Here is a 22,794-nt window from a genome sequence, read left to right on the forward strand (position 1 = left end):
AACTGAACAATGTACCCTTACCGAGTAGCAGCTCAAACTGAAAATAAATTGCTAGCTGGCTGAGGGATATGAAGTACATTGTAAAATACAGCTGCACATTGAACTCTACGATTGAGCTTTAGCATCACTTTTACAACACCAACTCCCACAGCTTCAACTGTTTGACCATCAACTAGGCTGACCATTTCTATCTGTTCTAGCTTCATGTAGCTATTAAAACTTTCCCTGTTAGGTGTCATATGACATGATGCTCTAGAGTTAATTAGCCAGGGTGAGCTACTGTGCAATGAAAATGTGTTGCCATGATGAGTGGTAAATGTAAATTTATTGCCTACACAGCCATTGTCACTTTCACATACAGTTTTTCTACATTCACCTATTAACTGCGCGTTATGTCGGCGTCTTTCCTCTGAGCATTCTGGTGACATGTGCCCAGGCTTATTACAGTTGTAGCAGAAAACGGGTTTTCCGGCTCTAGGCTGCTTTTTTGATACCAATGCAGAGTCAGATGCACTGGCAGAACTAAATTTATTTGAGTTTCAGTCGTTGCATTTCAACTCTTCATTTATCAATGACTCCTGAGCAAACTCAAGCCTCAAGTTGTCTACTCTTGCTTCTAATGCTGTTGCAAGATGAGCATAGCTGCTTGGAAGGCTGCCTAAGAGCGTGAATACTTGATCTTCTTTAGAAATTGGTACATCGATAGCGGCAAATTTATCAGTAAGTCCTTTCATGTGTTTCAAGTGCTGTTCTACAGGTGTACCCTCCTTCATTACTGTTCTAAAATATTGTTTCTTAAGAAAAGACTTGTTTGTTAGTGTGTTGCGTTCAAAATGGTTTTGAAGCCGCTTCCATGCTACATCAGGTGCTTCAATATCTGCTATTAAGTAGAGAAGTTCAGTACTAACAGACAGAGTAATTACTGAGAAAGCCTTACGATACCTGGATTTAAAAGCAGTTTTCAGCGCTTGATCAGCTGAACTTTCTGGTGCTTTCTCAGTACCATCCACGATATCGTATAGCTCATTTACCAGCAAAATGTGTTTCATCTGAAACTTCCATGTCTGATAGTTCTGACTGTCCAACTTATCTATTGTCCATTTATCACCATTCATTGTAGAATGGGAGATAGAATCTAAGTTCTGGTTCAATAGTCCTTGTTTTACTGTTTCTGAAATCAATTGTTTAACTCCTGGTTCACTAGTCATTGGTCAGTCAGTATAATAGCCGATTGTCTTTGTTCTAATATCAAACTCGTGTACAGCTTCTTTGGTTGCCTGTCTGGGCCCATAACCTGTTATTCTTGTATATTTGAAAGCTAAACAGCAACTGGCTTACTACATACGTGAGACAAGAGAGTAAAAGGATTATTACATAAGAACTACATAACAGATGAGTAAGTCAATATGAACAAAGAGTCTGACAATGGCTATATACAAATACAAGATAATGACTGTGGTCAATGTCAACTACGAGTACATATCCAACAGGTTTTCCACACCGGTAGCATTTCTGTTGATCTGCAGATGTTGATGGTTTTGAAGTTGTCGCCTTCTTGTTTACTACCTTGACAGGATTTGCTGCAACATAGACTGTTTCCTTTGCCACCTTTGCTGCTTCCTCCATTTCTATAGCAATTTCGATAGCTCTGGCAAAAGTAAGATCTTCATCTTTTAATTTGAATAGTGCTCTAAGTATTGTTTCATTCTCGACTGAGCGGATGAATCTTGTACGTAAAGCTTCATCTTGTGCATCGGTAATACTTACAAAGTCACAAGTTGTAGCCTCATGTCTTATTCCTGCTGCTAACTTTTGAATTGTCTCTCCTGAATTTTTTTTCATATCGCTTCAGTAATGATATTTTTCTCTAACGATAAAAGTTCTAAGGTTATATTGAGTCATCATGTAGTTCTCAATATCTTCCATTGTCAGTTTGTTGACTTCTTTATTGAGAGTTTGTTGATCTGACCAATCAGTTAATTGTTAGTAAATAACTTTTGATTGATTGGTTAGAAATATCTGTGGAACTCTGTCTTCAGTAATAGCATTGGCTCCTATGAATGTCCTGAAGCGCAGTAAATAGTCTGTCCACAGCTTTTTATTTGGCTCAAAAACAGTAAAATTAAGAGCAGTTCCTCCTGCTTCTATTTCGGTTTTCTGCGTTAAAAGTTTGATCAGCCGTCTATTTTGTCTTCTCTGCTGCTCCAGCTGCTCTCTCTGTTGCTGTTTCTGCTGCTCCATCTGCTCCTTCTGCTGCTCTATCTGTTCTCTTTGAAGAGCCATCTGTTGAGTCAGCAGTTGAATCAGTTAATCAGTTTGAGTAGACATTGTAGGGAAAATCTAGAGTAGAGTTGAAATGTAGAATGTCCTGCTGAAGAGTGTCCTTGTCACCAATTATATGTTGTGTTCTCACTGTAATGTTTTTTATTCCAGTACTGAGTTTACAATGAATTGGTAAAAGACATCCAAAGTATATGTATAGAGAGCTGTTCTAGCAAAAGTAGTATCCTTGAATTATACATTAAGCAAGTAAATTTAATATGTAATTATTCCATAAATAACCAGCTATGTATAATACTATAATAACATAGTAAATTTCATTCACAATGTAATGTATTGATGGTTCATAGTAATGTCTTAACACAGCTAGTAGGCTGTCCTACTGCTGCCGTCTTTCCATGCTTCTCAACCCTGTGTTTTGAAATTTTTTGGGTTTTCCGTGAGTGAGTGAGACAACTCCTGTGGGGGTGACCCTCCTGTCGACACCCCCAACACTTGAGAGGCTCCTGTCCAAACTGCCGTTCTGGGTGTCTGTCTATGTGCTTACATTGGTTGGCTTGTAACTCAGCCATATCAGCCAACAGCTTCTGCATTTCTTTACTTATACTTGCCAGAGGGTCATTCTGGGCGTGAGGGACATTTAACGCATCTTCCTCGTCTTCGTCTATTTGTCTGATGTGTGAGCTGCCTGGGAATAGTGATTGGATTTGCAGGTATTCACTTGCTGAGTGTAATCCTTCAGCCAGGTGGGTGTAGGCACCGCTAATAAGTGTCTCTACAACCCTGCATATCCCAACGTATTAGTGAAAGAGTCTCGCATTAGGATGTTTCTGTGTACAGGAGGTAGATCTGGGTATGCCACTGTTACTATCTTTTCTACCAATGCAGCATGCTGTTGAAGACTGGTCTTGAAATCTTGCTTCAGGACAGACAAGTGAGCCTGAGCTCCTCTCACAGTCATTCCAAACTGCACTCTAAGGGTTTCAAAAATTTCTTTCACTGTTCCGGCCTTGCCACACTCTTGGGCTGCATCCTTCAGCACTTCCCAAAAGTGAAGTATACTAGCCAATGGTCTCCATTCATTTGCCATAACTACATTTTCAAACTGTTGGATAAAATATTCCACATATCTTGTACCATCAAACTCTGGTGCTTTGAATTGTGGTGGTTCTGGTCGCCGGCCCTCTGCGCGCATCTCTTCCAGTACGTTTGTCAATCTGTCAAGTACTTCTACTTCTACTGCATCAGCTCTTCAGCACTCTTAGTACTCCAGGCTGCCAAACTCTCAAATAATCAATAGTAAAGGTTTTCCGTGGGAGTTATCCTATCCCACCGCTGCCACCAAATGTAATGGATTGCAGGCAAATGCCTTTTAAGTTGTACCCGGTTTGTTACTACCTGTTGTTATTGGCTATGTTGGCTACTGAGTGTTTTGTTCCATAGTCCAAACAACTGTCCTGTTAATATACATATTTTTGTCGGTTTTTGTGTCCTTAAAACAGATACCGTGTCATATCCAATTACCCTACGGATAATCCAGTTTAATAAATAAGACTGTTGCAGGCAAAATATTTGTATTTTATTGTATTGTGTCCAAACACCAACTGCCCGCAATAAAGTTTGAGCTTCTTTTATATACAACCATGTGCGGGTAAAATATGGGCAAATTTGCCCGAACACAGAGAAAACTAGCTAAACGCCGTGTTGGCCAAAGTCTGTGTTCCGGGTAAAATGACAGTATTGTTAGATTAATATAAAAATACATGTATATACAGTAACTCATATAATTTCATGAAAACATTTTAAATATAATTTACATACTTTTGTTAAGACACAAACAAAACTTAACATAAATGAAACAATAACAATAAAAGTGCTATCGTGGGTTCTTTTAGTCGCGGTATTTCTTATTACATCGGCGGCTTTCAGTTTCATTCCATTACACATGCCCCTTCATTGGTGACCTATGAGACCACTAATTTTCTTTATCTTCACAGTATAGCCGCCAAATCTCCAGTGCGTTTCGGTCGTGTGGTCCTTTTAAGGTGATTGCATTTGTCCTCTAACTTATGCGTGCGGGTAAGCCGCAGCCGTCGTCTTTCCTTCTATTGATAAATTTGGCATCTTTGGAGCTTTGTTTCGAAATTATGTTAATGATATAACTCTAATTGACTACAATGATAGTTCTGAAATCTGTTTGGAGGTCTCCTGACCCTCTGTGGGCTTTTGTCCCTTCTATTAGTCCTTCGTGTTCTTGTGGATGCTCCTGGATTTTTGGGTTCCAACTTTTTTGCGGTTCTTTCTTCATTTTCGAATATTCATGTTTCTGTTAGGTCTTCCTGACATGACTTTTCTCTTCTTCTTTTAATAGGGGTCTTTAAGGGTTCACCCAAAGAACATCTTGTTTGAGTAACATGTCTTCTATTTCTGTTAGGCTTTTTCTCAGGTGTTTTACATATATGGACACACACATGCATGCATGTAATGTACATGCACATACATGCTTGTATTTACAGGCACATGCGTTCACATGCTTGTACATGCAGGTAAATATTAAAATATATCAAAACATTCACATACATATCCACATAAATACGTACATACTTGAACATACAGGCATATACCTGTACAAACACGTATAGCTATGTACAACCACATACATATACGTACATGCTCATTCATACACATACAAACACGTACAAGCATGTACAACCATATATATGCATGTAGATATTTGTATATAGCAAAAAACAAATGTACATACTTGTACATACTTGTACATACTCATACATACAAATACATACACACACATGCACGTACACACAAGTACATACTCAAAGATGTGCGTACATGCATGTACCTGCAAGTACATTCATGTGCATGTACATACATGAATGTACAGGTATGTACATGTATGTAGATGTATATACATGTATGTACACATATATACATAAATTTACATGTATGTAAATGAATGTAAAAGCATGTCCGTGCATGTACATGCATGTGCATGTATTTACATGCATGTATATTTATGTATATGTATGTACATTAAGGTGAATGTATGCATATGTATGTGCAAGCATGTACATGCAAGTACATGCTTGTATATGTATGTAATTGCATGTACTCGTATGTTCATGCATGAACATACATGTACATGTATTTACACGCATGTACATGTAGGTACAACATTTTACAAGTGTGTACATGCAAGTTCATGAATGTACATGCATGTACATGAATGTAAAAGCATGTACGTGCATTAACATGCATGTATATGTATGTACCTGCATTTACATGTATGTACACGCAGGTACTTGTGTGAATATGCATGTACATAAATAATCAAAGCATGTAAGCTTTTGTACAGGCCTGTACAAGCATGTCCATGAACAAACATGTATGTACATGCACGTACATGTATGTACAATGTACATGCATGTACAAGTAGGTACACAAATGTACATGTAGGTACAACATTTTATAAGTGTGTACATGCAAGTTCATAAACGTATATGCATGTACATGAACGTAAAAGCATGTACGCACATAAACATGCATGTACTTGTATGTACCTGCATTTACTTGTATGTACCTGCAGGTACATTTGTGAACATGGATTCACATAAATGTTAAAACATGTAAGCCCTTATACAGGCATTTACATGCATGTACATGAATGTACATGTATGTACTTGCATATACATGTATATGCATATACGTACATGAATGTACAGGTATCTACATGCATGTGCAAGTATGTACATGCTTGTAAAGGTATGTGCATGTGTACATATACGAGATATATTGAAGATAATTTTACATGTATGTACATGAATGTAAAAGCATGTGCGTGCATGTTCATGTACATACACGTATGTACATACATGAACATGTATGCACATGTATGTACATGTATGCACATGTATGTAAATGTATGGACATGTATGTAAATTAATGTAAAAGCATGTATGTGCATGTACATGTACGTACATGCATGTACATGTTTCTACATGCTTGTACAAATATGTACATGCCTGTACATGTATGAACATGTATGCAAATGTATGCACATGAACGTACATGTATGTACATGAATGTACATGTATGTACATATATGTACATGCATGTGCATGTATGTAAATAAATCTAAAAGCATGTATGTGCAGGTACACACATGTACATGAGTGTACAGGCATGAAAGTGTAAGTACATGCATGTACATGTATGTACATGAATGCACATGGAAGTACATGTATGTACATGTATGTAAATGTATGCAAATGTATGTAAATGAGCGTAATAGCATGTATGTGCATGTACATGCATGTATATATATATATGTACATATTAATGCATGTACATATATGTACATGGATGTACGAGTATGTACATGCATGTACATGTATGTACATTTATGTACTTGTATGTACATGTTTGCACATGTATGTACATGTATGGACAGGTATGCAATTGTATGGTCATGTATGTAATTTAATGTAAAAGCATGTACGTGCATGTACATGCAGGCACATGCATATACATGTATGTACATGCATGTACACGTTTGTACATGCCTGTACATGTATGTACATGCATGTGCATGTATGTACATGTATACACATAGAAGTACATGTATGTACTTGTATGTACATGTATGTAAATGTATGCACATGTATGTGAATGAGCATAAAGCATGTATATGCATGTACATGCATGTACATGTATGTATGTGTATGCACATGTATGTAAATGTATTTACATGTATGTCATTGTATGTAGATGTGTGTAAATGATTGTAAAAGCTTGTATGTGCATGTACATGCACATATATGCATATACATGCTTGTAGAAGTATGTAATCGCATGTACAAGTAATTACATGCATGTTCATGTATGTGCACACATGTACATGTATGTACATAAATGCACAAATATTTAGATGTGTGCACATGTATGTACATGTATGTGCTTGTATGTACATGTATGTAAATGTATGTACATAAACGTAAAAGCATGTTTGTGCATTTACAAGCATTTACATGTGTTTACATGCATGAAAGTGTATGTACATGCATGTTCATGTATGTTCATGTATGTACATGTATGTAAATGCAAGTACATGTATGTGCGTGTATCTACATGTATGCGCATGTATGTAAATGTATGTACATGTATGTAAATGAGCGTAAAAGCAGGTATGTGCATGTTAATGCATGTACATGTTTGTACAGGCAGGTACAAGTTTGTACATGCTTGTACATGTATGTACATGCTTGTACATGTATGTGTGGTGGACGCCAGGCTAATACTTTACACTTCTTGTAATTATTTTATCATATGTTAGTATATACTTTATATGTCTGTAAATATTTTATTATATGTTTTGTCCTTTTTTTATTATAGCCTTGTAACTTGTTATGCTATCAATTGTCGTTGTTTATGTTGTCATATCAACGCACTAGCTGGCCTAATTATTCACATTGCTAGCCGGTGTTCTTATTTGGTCATGTTAGCTGGAACGGGCAATTTTATTTTATATAAGGGAGCAACGCTCATTTAGTAGACAGAGCAAATGGCCGTACGCTCCTCGGTTAGTGAATTTCCTTTGCTAATAAAACATTGAATAAAATCACACGCAATTTATTTCTGTATGAAATAATCTAGATCGTGCCAAGTAAAGGCCGGTAAATTCCTTTACACTGGTGGCAACAGTGGAAATACGACGAACCTGGCAAGCACCAACTAAAAATTTTGAACTTTAACTCCGACAGACCTCCTGCCCTGCTTGCAAAAGCAGCCTCATTAGAGGAACCCGGAGTAATTTGAAAAACACTGAGTGTTTTGAATCTGGCTAAGATATCTGTACGGCTATCCCCCACATTCTTAGAGAAACTTGGTGTTTTAGAATAAGCAAGTTATCCAGCACTCCAGAGAAGATGAATGGTACTACGCCAACCATCCACACTTTGTAAGGCGCTTGATACTGGCAAAATGGCTTAAGCACTCCAAGTTAGGCCATGATCATCTATAACGATCCCCCTCACAAGGAGAGAAGCTCAAGTCATGTCTCAAAAGAAGGCAAGGAGTGTTGAGCGAGACAAGGACCGATTAGCTGACCCCGTTAGGCAACTTGTCAGATTAAGTCGAAACCCAGAACCGGCCTCCAAATTCAAAACACTGAGTATAATGGCATCGGAACCCAAAATATTTCATTACCAGATTTAGAGAAATCGCAGCTGCAAATAAGTGGGCTGAGGAGGCCAGCACACTGCACCTCAGAGAGGCTCTGAAAAGAGAAGCAGAGTCCTGCGGAAGGGCGGTCGGAGTGGCAGCCATCTTTGAAGCCATCCGAGCTCGATTTGAACTATCTCCCTGACAAGCCAGAGCAGAGTTGAACAGTTTGAAAGAAGAAACTCAAACCTTCCTGCAGGAACACGCCCCGGAAGTTGAACGGCTAGTCCAAATAGCCTACGCTGAACTGCCCAAACTATTCAGAAGTAACATGGCAAAGGAGTACTTCTCAAACTCCCTAAACCATCCTACTCTACAGCGGCACCTTCTAGCGGTACCCACAGAGACTCTCGCGGATGCAGTACGAGCTGGAGGAGAATTTCTCCAAATCAAATCTAGAGAATTGAGTCTGGGCAGAGCTGTTCGGGCTGTAGAAAACTTGGAGGCCAATACAGGACATGGTGCGGTACGCAGTGTTGAACAAGACACCTTGAATGTACTGCTATCCAGAGTAAAGCAGCTGACGGAACAAGCCAAACAGCTGCAAAACAAGCCAACAGGACCTCCAGAAAGTAAGCCTGCCATTTGTTGAGGATGTGGAGGCACAGGACATCTTCGAAAGGAGTGCCCCAATCAGAAGAAAAAAGAGTCAGAAACGAAAGAAGGCTGCAGCAGTAGCACCTACTACTAGCTGCAATAAGGCCCCTGCAGAAACCAGGAAAAAACGAAGTACCGATTCAGCCAAGGCCTCACCAGGATAAACATATCCAAAAAAGTCAGGCCGACCTAGAACTCCACCCCAAGCCACCCCCAAAGCTACCCAGAACACGTTCCAAACACTACACCTAGAAGAGTCAGGCGTGAGTCCTCCCAAAGTAAGCGCTATGCCTTCTTCTCAGGCACCTTGGCGCCCTGTCTCGCAGAGGACAGCTCGCCGCCATCCAAAAAGACTCACCCAGGCACGTTCTTTACCTGCATGAATGGAGCAGCCTCAGGCAGCCCCCTTTGAGCACAGAGAACCTGCGCAAGCACGCCTACTGGGGCGCCCACACTCTACAAGTTACTTCCTCCCGAGTAAAATCGAAGATTGAGCCGTGCTCTTCCTGTTGGATACCGGATGCATCACTAACCTACTGGGAAAACAGGTGTTTGACTGACTTCTCCATGGTATAAGAGAATGATTAGAGGAGAGTGACACCCATGGCCTGCTCGCTGATAGGACTAGGTTACCCTTTTACGTTGTAATCCGGCTATCAGTTAAGCTCCGCGAAGTGAATACCGAAGAAGTTTTCATAGTCAGTCAAATTAGTGAAGACGCAATTTTTGGCATGCCCTTCTTTATGGCACACCAATGCTCGATGGAGTTTGCACGACTCATAGTGAAGGTGGACGGAAAGCCATTGGCTTGTACCGACCGAGCGGGGAAGCTATTCCAGAACAAAGTCCAGTTAATTAGGGACTTGGTTGTGCCAGCTAGAACAGAGGTTGCGGTCAGGTGCGGTTGACCACACAAAATTTCTGCCCAGTCGGAATAATAGAAGGGTACCCTGCAGGCCCGCCTCTAATTACAAGCCTGAACGAGCCCGGAGCAGAGAGAAAGGTGTTGGTTAGGTGTCTCAATCCGAACCCCCAACTCCTGACCATCTGTTCGGAAACCACCGTAGGCACTTACACTAGCGTGGAATCACCTCCTCCCATTGCTAGCACCCCTCCCCTCAAGGGATGCCCTGCTATGCCAATCACCTGAGTCGAGGCCAAGCCACAGATCTCCCAGCATCTCCAGAAATTGTACCAGGCTGCCAGACCCTCGTGCCAGAATGCAGAGCAGGCTAAAAAGAAGGCTATCCTACTTACCAAGTATGGGTCAGTGTTTGTGGGTCAGTATGGGTCGTGGAGCACTCTATACCTGTGAAACACGGGACCCGACCTATTCGTCAACCCCCTCACCACTTAGGGCCTGAAATAGAAGCAGAGGCCGAGAGACAGGTACAGGACCAGTTGGCCAAAGGGTTAATTGAGCCGGCTGGAGGAGCATGGAGCTCGCCTATTGTGTTAGTAAAGAAGAAATATAGAGAATGGCGGTTCTGTGTAGATTACCAAAGGCGCAATGTAGTAACCGAACAAAACGCCCATCTCCTTCCAGAATAGACAAAAGTTTATATGCCTTGGCTAGAAGCCGATATTTTAGTACCCTTGATCTCGTCAGCGGATACTGGCAGGTTCCACTGGACAAAGATGCCAGGGAAAAATCAGCCTTCATCACTCGCTCAGGATTGTGGAAAGAGAAAGTCCTTCCTTTCGGACTGACTTCTGCCCCAGCCACCTTCCAGCAATTGATGGAGAGGGTGTTGCACGGACTCTACTGGCAAACCTTACTATTATACCTGGATGATGTGATTGTTATTGCACCTGATTTGGAGACCCACTTCCAGTGGCTGGAGAAGGTATTCAAGCGGCTGCAGCAAACTGGACTCAAGCTCAAACCAACAAAGTGCAAACTTCTACAGTCTCAAGTGCAGTACTTGGGCCACATAGTAAGTGGCAAAGGAGTTGCCACGGACTTAGCCAAAGTGGAGGTGGTGTAGCAGTGACCAGTTTTGCGTGGAGTGCGGGAACTGCAAGGTTTCCTGGGTACTGTCAGGTACTACCGGCAATACATCCCTAGGTTTGCCACCATAGCGAAACCCCTCCACCGGCTAGTGGGGAAGGAAGAGTCCTGGTGATGGACAGGCGAGGAGCAGGCAGTGTTTGATGCCCTGCACCACGACCTCAACACAGCACCGGTGCTGAGGTGTCCACATCAGGGGAATACTTATATCCTGGACACGGATGCCAGTGGGTGTGGCGTAGCCTGTCACAACAGTATCGCGACCAAGAATGAGTGATTGCTTACTACATCAAAACACTCACACCATCAGAGCGAAATTACTGTGTGACACACAGAGAGCTGTTGGCAGTGGTCAAAGTGGTAAAACCCTTGCGCGCATATTTATACAGGCAGGAATTTTGGCTTCGCACAGACCATGCCTCCCTGAGATGGCTCTGCCGCAGGAAGGAGCCCTCTCACCAGGTGGCGTGGTGGCTAGAGGTGCTAGCCGAGTTCAAGTAAAAGCTAAATTATAAGTATAAGAGATAAGGCTCCACCTTAGCTCGGTTTGATGAGCATTAGTGTCTACGCCTTATGCTGTCGACATGGTCTTGCGACCAGTTAGCTCTGCTAATTTGCACTGACCCCATCAACTCGGCTTTTGTTTGATTCTTGATATACAATTGTTTGAAACTTTTCTTTGTTTTCTTGTTCATATGTATGCGGATGTATGTACTATATATTTGATAAAATAAATCATTCCCACACACACACTCATCTGCACGTACATGCAGGTACAAAAATGTACATGCATGTACATGTATGTACATGTTTGTACAGGTATGTACATGCCTGTACATGTATGTACATGTATGTTTTGTATGTACATGTATGCACATGCAAGTAAATTAGTCTACTTGTATCTAAATTCATGTATAAATATGTAAATGTACGGACATGTATGTAAATATGTTGACATATAAGTAAATTGATGTAAAAGCAGTTACTTGCCCGCACATGCACTTACATGTATGTACAAATATGTACATGCCTGTACTTGTATGTACATGCATGTTCATGTATGTACCTGTATGTACATGAAAATACATATATCTACTTGTATGTACTTGCGTGTAAATGTATGCACATGTATGTAAATGAGCATAATTGACTGTATGTGCATGTACATGCATATACATGTTTGTGCGTGTATGCACCAGTATGTAAATGTATGTACATGTATTTCAATGTATGTACATGTGTGTAAATGACTTTAAAAGCTTGTTTGTGCATGTACATGCATGTATCTGCACAGACATGGATGTATAAGTATGTTAAAGCATGTACATATATGTACAAGCGTGTACAAGTATGAAAATGAATGTACATGTATGTATGTGTATTTTCATGTATGTACAAGCACGTACATGCTTGTACCTGTATGTATAAGCATGGACATGTATGTACATGTATGCGCACGTATGAAACTCTCTACATGTATGTTAATGTATGTAAATATTTGTAAACAAATGTTACATGTTACAATGTTACAAATGTATGTGCATGTACATGTATGTACATGCATATACATATATGCACATGTAAGTTCATATATGTATATGTATGTAGACAAAGATAAAATCCTGTACATACATTAACAAACTTGTACACATCGTTACATGCATGTACATGTATATATATGCTTTTACCGGTAAGTACATGCATGTACATGTATGTTTATGTATGTGCATGTTTGTTCATTTATGTACAAGTATGTACAAGTATGTACATGTATGTACATGTATGTACAGGTATGTAGACAAACATAAAAACTTGTCTATACTTTTACTTTTATGTACATGTTGTTACATGCATGTTCATGTGCATGAATGTACATGTATTAACATATATTTAAATTTATGTACATGTATGTAACTGAGTGTAAAAAATTGTATGTGCATGTACACACATGTACATGTGTGTACATACATGAAAATGTAGGTCCATGCATGTACATGTATGTACATGTATGCACATGGAAGTACATATATGTGCTTGTATGTACATGCATGTAAATGTATGCACATGTATACAAATAAGCGTAATATCATGTATGTGAATGCACATATATGTACATGTATGTAAATGTAGGTACATGTAACGAAAGAATGTAAAATATTGTAAAAGATTGTTAAAGAATGTACATGCATGTACATGTACATACATACATGAGAATGCATATACATGCTTGCACATGTACATACTTGCATGTACATGCATGTACAAATATGTCAATGCATGTACATGTATGCCCAAGCATGTTCATGTACTAACATGTATGCACATGTAGGTATATGTATGTACATGTATGTACATGTATGTGCATGTATGTACATGTATGTACATTTATAGGCATATATGTACACATGTACATGTATGTACTTGTATGTACATGCATGTAATAGTAGGTATATGTTTGTAAATGAATGTGAAAGTATGTACATGTATGCCTGCGTGTTTTCATGTATGTACAAGCATGTATGTGAATGTACTTGTATGTACATGCATCTACATGTATGTAAATGTATGCACATGTATGTAAATGTATGTTCATCTATGTACATGTATGTTCAACAATGTAAATGTTTGCACATGTATGTAAATGTATGTACACGTATGTAAACGTATGTACATATGTACATATGTGTTAACTAATGTAAAAGCATGTATGTGCATGTACATGCACATACACGCTTTTACACACATGTACAATTATGTAAATGCATTTTCATTTATGTCAAAGCCTGTGCATGTTTGAATATGTATTAACATGTATGCACATGTATGTACGTGTATGTACATATATGTACATACATGTACATATGTGTACATACATGTACATATACAAAGACAAATTTTCAATTTTCTTTATTTGAGGCCTTTGAAACATTCATAATAATGTATCTGTAGCGAGATTTAAAATTTTATCCTAGCCAACATGAGCAAATACAAAATAGGTAGAGCCTGGTAGGACTAGACTTTTATCGCAAATAGCTGATGTGAGTACGAGATATATTGACAGATAAATCACGCGTGACATTATTTTGGGCAAGTCTGGGCATGTTTTTTTGGCCTGAGCGTTTTTACCGCGATCAGATTTTTTTTATTTTAATCTTCAAATATCTTGGCAATGAAATCGCCTAACACAACAAACAACATATCAACGGATAGAGAAAAAAATGCTTTCTTTTGAGATCAACTCAAATTTGATGCAACCACATCTTTAACTGTTATTACACATTGTTGTAACCTTGATCTGATTAAATAAAAGGAACTTCTTGTCTGAACATCTAACATGGTGGCAGGGGTGGGATTATAATATGTGATGTGGTGTTTCGGGTGCGGATAATCTCAATGTAACGACTGTATAAGTCTACAACTACTAAGTATTTTGAACCCTTGTAGTCAAGTAAGTCTGTCGCAATGGTATGCCATTTACTCTCAGAAACGCTCTGTAAAATCATGGGCTCTTTTCGATTGGCGAGCTTATGCTTGTTACAGAATTCACATGCTGCTATGTGGGACTGAATATCACTGTTTATACTTGGCCACCAAACTGTCTGTGCTGCCCTAGATTTCCATTTTTCCAACTCCCAATGACCTTCATGTATTGCGGCAAGTATGTCTTCCCTCAGCAATTGTGGAATTACTATTTTATTCTCAGGGAGAAGCATGTTTTCTGCAATGGATAGGTTGGAGCGTACATGAAATAAAGGGTATAGTGCTGGGACAACATCTTTGCTGTATTTGGGCCACCCATCTAGAGTATAATGAAGAGCTTCTACCAGGATGCTGTCTTTTTGTGAAGCTCAGATGATGCTGTTTATTCTAGTGTCAGAAATGGGGAGATTTGTTCTTACTGAGGTGAGATGCTCCTCTATTTCTTTAATCAGTCTTACGTCTGGCACGTCAATGAGGTCTGGTGATCGAGAAAGAGTATCAGGAATGACCATCTGTGGCCCTGGAAGATATCTTGCCACCGAATTATAACGCATGAGACGCATCAGTAAACGCTGACAACGGGGTGGGACTGTGTTCAGGTCCTTTCCGTTAATTATGGGGACTAATGGGTAATGGTCAGTGACTAGGTCGAATTTCACCAAGACGCGCAAGTATTGGTCAAATTTTTTGCATGCCCAAACAAACGCAAGGAGCTCACGCTCTATGTTGAAATAGTTTTTTTGGTCTCATTAGTAGTGTGGGGTGCAAATGACACACAACGACCTTCTTGACACATCAATCCCCCTAAACCATCAGTAGATGCATCTGCATACAAAGAAACTGGGAGTTTGTTATCGTAGTATCTAAAGTGGGGAGAACCTTTAAGACGTTCTATTATGGCCTTCATCGCCTCCTCTTGTGGTTGTTCCCAGGTCTAGACAGTGTCGTTCTTTAGCAGCTTGTTTAGTGGGCTGGCGAGTTGTGAGAGGTTCGGGATGTATAGTTGCATGTAGTTTACCATGCCAAGAAACCGTCGCAGAGTATGAACATCTTTGGGATGACCAATGGCCTCAATTGCTGTCAGCTTGGATGGATCTGGTTTGATGCCACTAGCATCAAACATATGGCCCAGAAATTTGACTTTAGATTGCCTGTATGAGCACTTGTCGTTGTTTAGTTCCAGTCCATGTTCTGCAACTCGCTTCAAAACTACCTCTAACCTCCGATCATGTTTTAGCATGTCGCGACCAAAAATAAGTATATCATCTTGATAGACAACAACTACTTCACATCCTGATAGAATTCCTTCCATGGTCCTCTGAAACAACTCACTGGCGCTGGATATCCCAAATGGTAGGCGTGTGATGAATGTGGTCTGCAGGCTTGATTCCTCATCGAGAGCTATTTGGTGGTAGCCGCTGCGGGCATCGAGTGTTAAAATACTGTTGCAATGCTAAACTTGGCTGCCAGTTCTTTGCAGGATGGTATTGAATAATTTTCCCTAACTACTGTGTGATTGACAGCCCTAAGGTCTATGCAGAGTCATACATCGCCAGGCTTTTTCTGGACAGGAACTATGGGAGAGCACCACTCAGTGGGTTGTGTTACCGGTTTAATGATGTTTTGACTGAGCATTCTATTTAGTTCTTTGTCAACTTTGTATAACATTGGGAAGGGGATGCGATACGGGGCATTGATGCAAGTAGGTTTTATGTTACTTTTGAGGTTGATGGTTACGGGTTTCCCTTTAATCTTACCCAACACAGCACCAGGCCAAACCGCAAAAGCCGTGCCACACCCGACAGCACCAACCACGGAGCTGATGACCGCCATATGCTTAACCGCATTCCTAGACAAAAGGTTAGATCTACAATCAGCTCTCAATCAACCTCTCAATCAGTTGACATCTAGTTCTTCTGTTTGAGTACGAACCAATAGGTGGTTGAAGTAATCCAGAAGCTTCTTAGAAACCATAATAAAATCCTTCTTCTCGTTATCATCAGCAAATGTAAATGTTTCATAATATTGTTCAGCATCCCCACCTATAGTGTATAGGAGAGTTGCTATCTGTATACCACCATGTGCTTACTGGTGTGTAACATAATTTTTCTAAACCGATTAATATTGTTATCTGTTGTTTTTTGTTGTAAACATTGTTTTTTTGGGTTTACATGCTCTTTTAATGCAGCTTATACTATTGTTTTGTAATTGATTTGATGGGGAGGATGTTGGCTGTACATAACTAACTCATCTACTATTCTACAAACTCTATTATTATTAAGTGTTACTACACATTGTTGTAAACTTGACCTGATTAAATAAAAGGAACTTCCTGTCTGAACATCAAACAGTATGTACATGCGGGTAAATGAATGTAAAAGCATGTATGTGCATGTATGTACATGTATGTACTTGTACGTAAAAGTATGTACATGAACGTACAAGCATATGCAAGCATCTAAATCAGGGGTTGTTAACCAGTGGGGAATTTCCCACCGGTGGAAAATTCTCAAGCTTCAGATTGAGAATATTGATTACGCGGATTTCAAGGATATAGCTGTTGTACTGTATTTTCACAACATACATGTTGCAGATACATGCTTTGATTGTGAGTAAAACTGTATTAATACGGAAACCAAGCCTCGTGATGTATCAAGCAGCTAATTGGATAATTAGTCCGCATCGCATCAGCTATGCATCACTACCATATATATTACTGAGGCATCATGACTACTAAGCATGATCATAATCATGAGCATCAAGATCAGGCATCTCAAGATCATGGTCATGAGCATAATCATACTACTAAGCGTTCATGACTGCCAACTTTGTACTGTGCTGTTATTATTATAATTGAAATACTCTATTGTTATGTTTATCTTGAACTTTATTTTTCCATAAATAAAAAGTATATCATGACAAACTATCCATAAAACATGATTTCTATCACAGTTCAATTAATAATTGATTCATTTTGACTGTGCCATCTGAAAATCTTCCTCCTACAATCTGAAAGTACCACAAAAATACCACAATTTTTGGCTGCTAGAGAAGGGGAAATCCCGAAGTGTGGTTTGTCAAAGTTGGAAATACGCTGAAAAGTTTAAGAACCCCTGATCTAAATGCATGTACATGAATTCGTATGTACATGCATTTACATGTAGGTACATGCATTTACATGTATGTACATGTATGTACTGTAATGAAGCTTTGCACTTGCCTCTTGCTAGTATAGTGACATACGGCACTTGCATGCACTACTATAAGGCAATTAGTACAAGTTGGCTGACTTTACCAACTGTGATTAAATAAATATGGCTGTATTTGCGTACTAAGTGCTATAGTCAGTGACTCCGAGATACCTGTGATTAGTTGAATGCCAAAGTAGACCAATCATTACACCAACAGAAAACAGTGTTCAGACCAGTACAACAAAATACGTTACCTAATAAATAATCATATGCCACTGATAAAACATAAACTCACGTTGTAGACACACGTACTCAGGAGACTTTACGTACATTAATAACCAAAAAGAATGAGCACATTAGCTGTTCCAGTCTGCCATGAAATAAATCAACTGAGTCACATTTCGATCCTTGTAAAAGCTCTCTCTTTCCTTTTTAATACCTCAGCTTTCCTAAAGAGAAGAAAGCTAGCGATTTTCTAGTTACCCTAACCTTAGCTCTTTTATAAGGCGGTATTCATAAAGAATAATGGTAACTTCATTGCTTACAGTTGGCAAACAAGCGTGAAACACAGGCTATTATTAACTTTGCACAATTTCATGAAAAATTAGCTTTCAAGAAAGGCAAAGACTTGCATTTGACAAACAGCGTTATATTAAAGACATGTAAAAGCATAGCCTGACCACATAATTTCAGCACAGTACATGTATGGAGATAAAGTGAAATCATGTATGTGCAATCACTTGCATGTAAATGTATGTACATGCATGTACATACATTTTCATGCATGTACATGCGCATACATGTATGTTCATGCATGTACATGTATGTAAATGTATGTACATGTATGTAAATGAATGTAAAAGTATGTACATGCGTGTACATGCATGTACAAGTATGTACATGCATGTACTTGTATGTACGAGCATGTACATGTGTGAACATGTATGCACATGTATGTAAACAAACATAAAATCCTGTACATACATTTACAAGTGTGTACAAGTCTGTACATGCATGTACATGTACATACATGCATGAACAGGTATGTACTTGCATGTACATGTTTGTACATGTATTTACATGTATGTACATCTATGTTCATGCATGTACATGTATGTACACATATGTACATGTAAGTTCATGTATGTACATGTATGTATATGTATGTACACATATGTACATGTATGTAAATGTATGTACATGCATAAAAAAGTAAAACATGTATGGCCATGTACATGCACGTACATGCATGTACATACATGTACAAGTATGGAATTGCATGTACTTGTATGTACAAGCATGTACATTTATGACAATGTATGCACATGCATGTACATGATTGTATGTGTATGTACATGTTTTTACTTGTGTATACATGTATAAACATAGATGCATGTGTATGTATGCATATGTAAGTGTATATACATGCATGTACGTGTATGTAAATGCATGTACTTTTATGTATATGTATGTACATTTATGTAAAAAGTTGTATATGTATGTACATGAATGTAAAAGTGTGTATGTGGATGTACATATTTGCATTTGTATGTACTTGTAAGTACATGTATGTGCGTGTATGTACAAGTATGTACATTAAAGTACAAGCATATGCAGGCATCTAAATACATGTACATAAATTTGTATGTACATGCATTTACATGTACGTACATGCTTGCATATGTATGTACATGCATGTACATGTATGTACATACCGTAATGGAGCTTTGCACTTGCCTCTCGCTAGCATAGCAACTTAGAGTACTTGCAAACACTACTATGTGACATCTATTACAAGTTGGCTGACCTTAACCAAATGTGATTAAATAAATATGGCTGTATTTGCGTACTACGTGCAATAGTCCATGACTCCGAAATACTTGTGATTAGTTGAGTGCCAAAGTAGACCAATCATGAATACCAATGAAAAACCGTGTTCAAACCAGTACAACAAAAACACATTAGTTAATAAAAAACCATTTGCCACCAATAAAACATAAACTCACATTGTCGCCAAGCGTGCTCAAAAATCTGTACGTACTTTATTGACAATTATTAAAAAAACGAGCACCTGAACTGTTACAGTCCGCCATGAAAGAACTCAACTGGATCACAGGTCAATCCTCGTAAAAGCTCTTTCTTTCCTTTTTAATACATCGGCTTTCCTAAAGAGAAGAAAGCTAGCGATTTTCTAGTTACCCTAACCTTAGCTTTTTTAGAAGCCGGCATTCATAAGGAATAATGGTAACTTCATGGCTTACAGCTGGCAAACAAGCGCAAAATACTGGCTATCATTAACTTTGCAAAATTTTGTGACAATGTAGCTTTCAACAAGGGAAAAGACCTGCGTTTGACAAAAATCATTATGTTAAAGACATGCTAAAGCATATCCTGAGCATGTAATTTCACCGAAGTACTTGTATGGAGATAATGTGAAAGCATGTATGTGCATACACTTGCATGTAAATGTATGTACAGGTATGTATATGTATGTATATGTATGTACCTGTATGTAAATGAGAGTAAAAGCATTTTCATGCATGTACATTCATGAACATGTATGTACATGCATGTACAAGTAATTACACACATGTTCATGTATGTACATGCATGTACATGTAAGTACATGTATGTACATGTTTGCGCATGTATGTACATGTATGTACTTGTATGTATACGTATGTACATGTATGTATATGAATGTATTTGAGCGTAAAAGCATGCATGTGCATGTACATGCATGTACATATATGTACATGGATAGACAGGTATTTACTTGAATATACATGTTTGTACATTTATGTGCATGTATTTACATGTATGCACATGTATGTACACAAATGTACAAGTATGTACATGTATGTAAATGTATGTACATAAATGTAAATGAATGTAAAAGTATATATATGCATGTACATGCATGTACATATATGTACAAAGACGGACAAGTATGTACATGCATGTACACGTATGCACATTCATGTGCATGTAAGTACATTTATGCACATGTATGTACAAATATGTACATGTATGTTAATGTATGGACATGTATGTAAATAAATGTAAAAGCATGTACATGCATGTACATGCACGCACATGCATGTATATGTAAGTACATGCATCTACAAGTATGTACATGCATGTGCATGTATGTATATGCTTAATTATCCATGTACATTAATATATGTACATGCATATACATACATGAACATACATGTACATCTATTATGTGCATCTTGTTATAAATAAATGACAAGTTTTGCATGTATTGTTTGGTGGTACAAGAACAAGTAGAGGTACATGCAACAACATAGATTGATTGATTTGAAAACTTAAATTCAAACCATAGAAATAATAAACCCTAGATATGCGAATAATCAAAACAAGTGAGGCCTATAATTAGCATGTTTCCTCATTCAAAGGTAGTTCCACCTGCTTTTAATTCCTAGATACCAAAGCTGACACAACTTGATCAATACTTATCATCTGTATTCTCTATGACATTAGCAAGATAATACATTGACACCTTTGATATGTAATATTCTTCTTTCTGGGTTTGAAACATAACAAACCTCTATTTATGGCAACATAAGCTCATAGGAATTTTGATAGGTTTAGAGTGAATGATTCGGAGTTGAGTGATGCTGAGAAAACCTTTTGGTTACAGCTCTCTGATTCGCTATTATCACCATCTACCTCACAAGTGACCTCTATACCACATGGAACCACCCGCTCAAGAGCTTCCCCCAGTGATGATGAGCAGGGTGAGTTTGATTGCAAATGCTCATTGTTGTTGGTACAGGATGATTGTCAATCTTAGTGTGACAATAGGAATAGATAATGTCTGAATGTACTGATTTTAACCAATGCAAGTCACTGCACAAATAATTTAATCGTATATCATTCACCTGATATCTGATGGTAAAAACATCATTGTCTTACTGGTGAATATTCATGATGGTGCTATTTTTTGTAGATGTAACTTGTTTTGAGCCGCTTTTTGCTTCAAAGCCTGTTAGAAATTAAAACTCTCAAATTATCTAAGGCTGAATCTATACACCAACTGTTTAGAACACCTTATTCGGCCAACTCAGCTACACCAGCTGTTTAGAACACCTTATTCGTCCAACTCAGCAAACCATAAGAAACTGACAAAGGCTGTGGCGTCATTCATATTGTAAAGGCCTGGCCCCGGTAGCTGAGCCAGCCTTACTATCCTAACAAGCCGGTGCAGCCTGAACTCTGGGCCTTCCCCTCGTCGGCCTGCCTGACACACCTAGTGGTCCGATCAGGCCGCGGCTGTTGCCCAATCTCAGGCTCACTTGGAACACTAACACAGCCTGCTCTCTGAGTTCCTATCTTGGCTAGTCTAGGTCCCGGACCAGCTTACTGTAGGGCCTGATCTCTAATGCTATCGCATCTCTGATCAGGTTCAGTGGTAGCGTAGCCCAACCCCTAGCCTTCCTTAGGTATCTCTCAGGCAGTTCTTATCCGGAGCCAGATAAGTTCTGGTAGAATGGTCCTGTCTAAGCCAACTAGGCAGGCATAAACGTAATCAGTCCGTGTGAGTGAATTTAGTCTATTTATTATATATAATCATGAATACATGTGTAAAACAGCATCAAACAGTATCGAGCTCGCAATAATTATCCCAATGAGGTGGCTTGCGCCTCCTCCTTATATATGGGTCTTTCTCCGCCCACTTACATAATAATTACATAACACCTAAATGTGTTGTGGCAGGCCTGTGTGGCAGGCCTAGATACAAAGTGTTATATAATAGGATATAATAGAAAAGCACACATAGGGTTTTAATAATGAACACTGATATCTAAGGATAAGAGCATAGCTAGTACATTTGTCCAGTCTTCCACACTCTCCCTCAATTGTTCAACCCGGGGTTAACAATTAAGGAAGGTGGAGTCGAAAGAAACCTATTCGTATTGGCGGGCGCAGCTCCTTAGTCGTTGTACCTCCTGTTGACTTGCCCAGGCCAGC

General features: G+C 38.8%; 1 protein-coding gene across 1 annotated transcript; it reads right to left on the minus strand.

The window, feature by feature from the left end:
- Positions 1–16,501: 16,501 nt before the first annotated feature.
- On the minus strand, positions 16,502–20,758 carry LOC137407298 (uncharacterized). Its single transcript, XM_068093904.1, has 5 exons — positions 20,619–20,758; positions 20,413–20,498; positions 18,606–18,705; positions 17,754–17,812; positions 16,502–16,647 (listed from the first exon to the last, which is right to left on the minus strand). The coding sequence occupies exons 1-5, from the start codon at positions 20,756–20,758 to the stop codon at positions 16,502–16,504; spliced, it is 531 nt and encodes a 176-aa protein (XP_067950005.1).
- Between the last annotated feature and the right edge of the window lie 2,036 nt (positions 20,759–22,794).

Source organism: Watersipora subatra, chromosome 10 (assembly GCF_963576615.1).
Source record: "Watersipora subatra chromosome 10, tzWatSuba1.1, whole genome shotgun sequence".
Classification (NCBI taxonomy): domain Eukaryota; kingdom Metazoa; phylum Bryozoa; class Gymnolaemata; order Cheilostomatida; family Watersiporidae; genus Watersipora; species Watersipora subatra.